The following is a 4,125-nucleotide window of genomic DNA, read 5'->3' as shown; positions in this document are numbered from 1 at the left end:
TCCCAACCGAAAAAAAAACCCGAAAAAGATCCCCAAAAGGGGGAAAGGGAAGGGAAAAAAGAGAAAGAGAGAAATCCAAACGGCAGCAAAAAATACCCCGAAACAAAACCCTGACTAGCCGCCGCCTCCGAGAGGGCGGCGGGAGCGCTCCAGAGGCGCGGCAGCGGCGCTGGGGGCCGGCGCGGCTCGGAGCGGCCCGCCTGCCCGTGGCGGCGGCGGGGCGGCTCTCCGCGGAGCGGCGCGGAGGCCTGGCGGCGGCGGGGAAAGCGCCCGCTCGCTCGCCGCGCCGCGCCGGCCGCCACCGATGCGCTGCCCCGCCGCCGCGCCATGACCCTTAGCTCGGAGATGTCCGAGGCGTCGACGCTGGCTGAGGAGACCGACATCGATGTGGTGGGCGAGGAAGACGACGAGGAGGACGACGAGGAGCCGCGGACCCGCCGCCGCCGCCGCTCCTACGCCGAGGATGAGGAGGAGGACGACGACGACGACGAGGAAGAGGACGAGGAGGATGTGGGCGACCTCCACGCCGCCGCCCTGCTGCCGCGGTCGCCCGTGCGCGGCGGAGGCGTAGGTGGCGGTGGCGGGGCGGGCGGCGGGGACGCTGCCGGTGGCTCTCGGCCCCCCTCGCGGGGTGGCCCGCAGAAGGCGACGGCGGGTGGCGGCGGGGCGGGCGGCGGCGGCGGCGGGGCGGGCAGCGGCGGCGGCAAGAACAGCCTCGTGAAGCCGCCCTACTCCTACATCGCTCTCATCACCATGGCCATCCTGCAGAGCCCCAAGAAGAGGCTGACGCTGAGTGAGATCTGCGAGTTCATCAGCGGGCGCTTTCCCTACTACAGGGAGAAGTTCCCTGCGTGGCAGAACAGCATCCGCCACAACCTCTCCCTCAATGACTGCTTCGTCAAGATCCCCCGGGAGCCCGGCAATCCTGGCAAGGGCAACTACTGGACGCTTGACCCCGAATCCGCCGACATGTTCGACAACGGGAGCTTCCTGCGCCGCCGAAAGCGCTTCAAGCGGCAGCAGCTCCCGGCGCCCGAGCTTCTGCTGCGCGCCGTGGACCCCGCCGCCTTCCTCCCGCAGCCTCCGCCGCAGCCCCCGCAGCAGCCGCCCTGCGCCTACGGACCCTACGGCTGCGGCTACGGTCTCCAGCTCCAGCCTTACCACCCCCACTCCGCCCTCTTCGCCTTCCACCACCCCTCTCCGCCGCCCCGCCAGCCCCCTGCCGCCCCCGGCAGCGCCCCCGGTGCGGCGCTGCCCCCCGCCGCCGCCGCGCCGCCGGGCCCCTTGCTGCCGGCGGCGGAGCTGGCACGGACGCCCTTCGGCTACGCGCACCCGCTGGGCCCGGCGCTGGCGGCCTCGCTGCACTCCGCCAAGCCCGGCAGCGGCGCGGCGATGGCCCGCTCGCCCTTCTCCATCGAGAGCATCATCGGGGGAAGCCCCGGCCCCGGCGCGGGCAGCAGCTGCGGCTCGCAGTCGACCTCGGCGCCGGGGCTGGCCCGCTCGCTGGGAAGCGCCGGGAGCGGCCTGCCCCCCGCCGCCGCCCTGCCCGCCACCCCCGGCTTCGCGGCACGGATCTCTAACTGTTAAGTGTTTGGGAGTCTTTCCGAAGGTAGGATCTGGGGTATCTCCTTTCTCCGCCGCTCGGACGCCCGGCGGACGCTGCCCGCAGGGGCTGCCTGTCTTTGCGTGGGGATAATTGTGACGGGGCTCGGGGGCCGTCCGCCGCGAGCGACGGACCTCCCGCGACCTTCACTAGTGCAAAGCCAGGTGTAGATCTAGATACTGCACGGGCAGGCGGTCGCTACATCGGAAAGTTACTCGCTACTCCTTAAAAAGAAACAAACATGGTGATAAATAATGTCTCTAAACCGCTGAAGTTCAGAGATTCTCAGGTCTAGGAGCTTGAAAACAGTAATGTACAGGAGGAAAAAAAAGGCTTGAGGGAGGACAGCAGAGCAATACTTTTTCATTTAGTACACTTGTCTCATGTACTTTTATAAAAGAAAAGATTAACGTGTTTACACAGAAGAAAGTCAAGATTATCATTTCTTATTTTAACCTGTGTTTTGTATTATAATAGACTTACGGAGTTTTTTTATTTTGTACTTTATGCGTATTCTTTACAAGGAATATTGTTAAAATTACAGCAAGTATTATTGTACCATTTTAATGTAAAATTTTTACACATTTTCAAAAATAAAATTTTTAATTTTCAAAAAAAAAAAAAATGTCAAAACCAAACCCAAAGACCAAAGGAGCCCAGCCAAACAATTGGCTTTGGATCCTTCCCTCCTTAGCACTTCTCCTTTCTTTGGGACACTCAAATTTTTTCTTTGGGATTAATAGCACAATAGTCAAGGAATATTCTAGCTTGGAATTTATTATGTGCAGATTTGACTGCAAAGAAGAAAATAAAAATAAGATCTTTGCAGGCAATGCATTGTTAACCCTAGCAGATAAAGAATGACAAAAAACCCAAAATAAACTAAACAAAAACAAAAAAACAAAACAAAGCAAAAAATCCACACAACACCAACAAAACCCCCCCAAGAAAACAAAAAACACTCTACAAAAAACAGCAGGAACGAAAGAGGGGATAAATAGAAATAGGTCTCTCTGGAGGGAGTAAAGCCCTGTTCTGTAAGTCGCAAATCAGGGGATTGATTAAAACGCCGGTTTAAAACTATTTTTATACTTTTGGGTGTGTTTTAAATCACAACTGCATCATAGTTTGGTTTCCAAGAGGCCAAAGGAAAATACTACTAATAAAGGGCGTGCATTGAACTTAAGAGAGATTTGTTCTAGACACTTATGTTTCTGTGATGATGATAATAGTGGATGTGTTTCTACTTTTCAATACATAAAATATAAAATGCGCTTTGTAATATCCTCGTGTGATGAGTTGATTAAGTTTATAAGCTGTCGAAATAAGGATGTACAAAACAAACCATGAAAGCAGCTTTTCTGATTCCAAACACTCGTTTTTAACAGCATAAGGTCCATAGATATATATTTTATAGACTAAAAAAATTTTAATCAAAAAATCTGACCTCAAATATTCAGAGCTTTTATATGGAAAAGAGAATCGCATGTTTTAAGAGTAGGCATGTGAATGTTTGTTGTGGGCTAGGAATACACGTTTTTCAAAACAGGGAGGCGCTTTTTAACTGCGACTGTATTTATAACTATTTAGGAGACTCGGGGATCAAATATGTGAATTTTCATAATAAAAAAATAATAATAATAAAAAGGGAGGGATGCCTTTTAGTGCTCTTTGGAGTGAGGAGGGGTTTACATGTAGAAGTATTTCGTCGCCTGGGTTTTAAAGATTCTCATAGACGGAAAAGTGGTAATTCTCCGTTTTGTTTGTAGCAATGCTGCGTTAAAATAGTGGGTTTCAGAAAGCAGAAAGACTGGACATAAGATCTCTGCTGGGCTCCATTTGCAGTCTGGAGCTGGAAGGCCTCTTTGGATGTTCCGGGTTCCTTAGCAGAAAAATAAGTCCATTCTAATTTCTAAAACAAAAGGGAAAATACCCCAGAGGCACCGTGTTCGTATTCTCCAGGGAGAGCGAGTCTTTTTCACGAGAGACCGATTAATTCACTTTCCCCGGGCCTGGCCGGGGGATGCGCCGGGCCGACACGGGCCGGTGCGGCGCGGAGTGCCGAGCTAAGCTGAGGCCCCCCTCGAAGAGGCAGATAAAATCAAACAGGGAAGTGTTTCGCGGGAGACAAGGCAGCTGTGGCCTTGCGGCGGTGCGAGGCTTCCCGAGGAGGGGTGCTGCTGGCGCTCAGTTTGGGTTCTGTCTGCTCGAGTCCTAGGGATCTCCACGAGCAGTTACATGAGAAGGGTAGATTCCGGCGACCCACCCTGTGTTTGTTTCTCTTGGCTTCTACGCAGCAGACCCCGGGTACGCAGTAGACCCCAGGGAGCCCAGCGACCTCCCCCACGCAGAATCCAGCCCGGCCTACGCCAGTGGGCAGTGGGGTCTGAGTGTGCCCACTACCCATCCCTCAGGTCTCCTCAGAGATACATGGCAAGCAAACTGCTTGGCTACTTTTTCCTTCCACGTTTTTCGCCGGTTGCCTCCATCCCGTGCGGACAAAACCTTCCCTTGGGAGTTGC

At 54.4% G+C, this 4,125-nt stretch overlaps 1 protein-coding gene across 1 annotated transcript; it reads left to right on the top strand.

Moving 5' to 3' along the window:
- Positions 1–327: 327 nt before the first annotated feature.
- FOXD1 (forkhead box D1) lies at positions 328–1,587 on the top strand. The gene has a single exon (XM_058824230.1). The coding sequence runs from the start codon at positions 328–330 to the stop codon at positions 1,585–1,587; it is 1,260 nt and encodes a 419-aa protein (XP_058680213.1).
- Positions 1,588–4,125: the final 2,538 nt, after the last annotated feature.

Source organism: Ammospiza caudacuta, chromosome Z (genome assembly GCF_027887145.1).
Source record: "Ammospiza caudacuta isolate bAmmCau1 chromosome Z, bAmmCau1.pri, whole genome shotgun sequence".
Taxonomy (NCBI): domain Eukaryota; kingdom Metazoa; phylum Chordata; class Aves; order Passeriformes; family Passerellidae; genus Ammospiza; species Ammospiza caudacuta.
This window is presented reverse-complemented; position numbering and strand designations above follow the sequence as displayed.

Bases quoted from the DNA above. Each gene is read 5' to 3' on its own strand.
- FOXD1 (XM_058824230.1), top strand. From the start codon at position 328: ATGACCCTTAGCTCGGAGATGTCCGAGGCGTCGACGCTGGCTGAGGAG.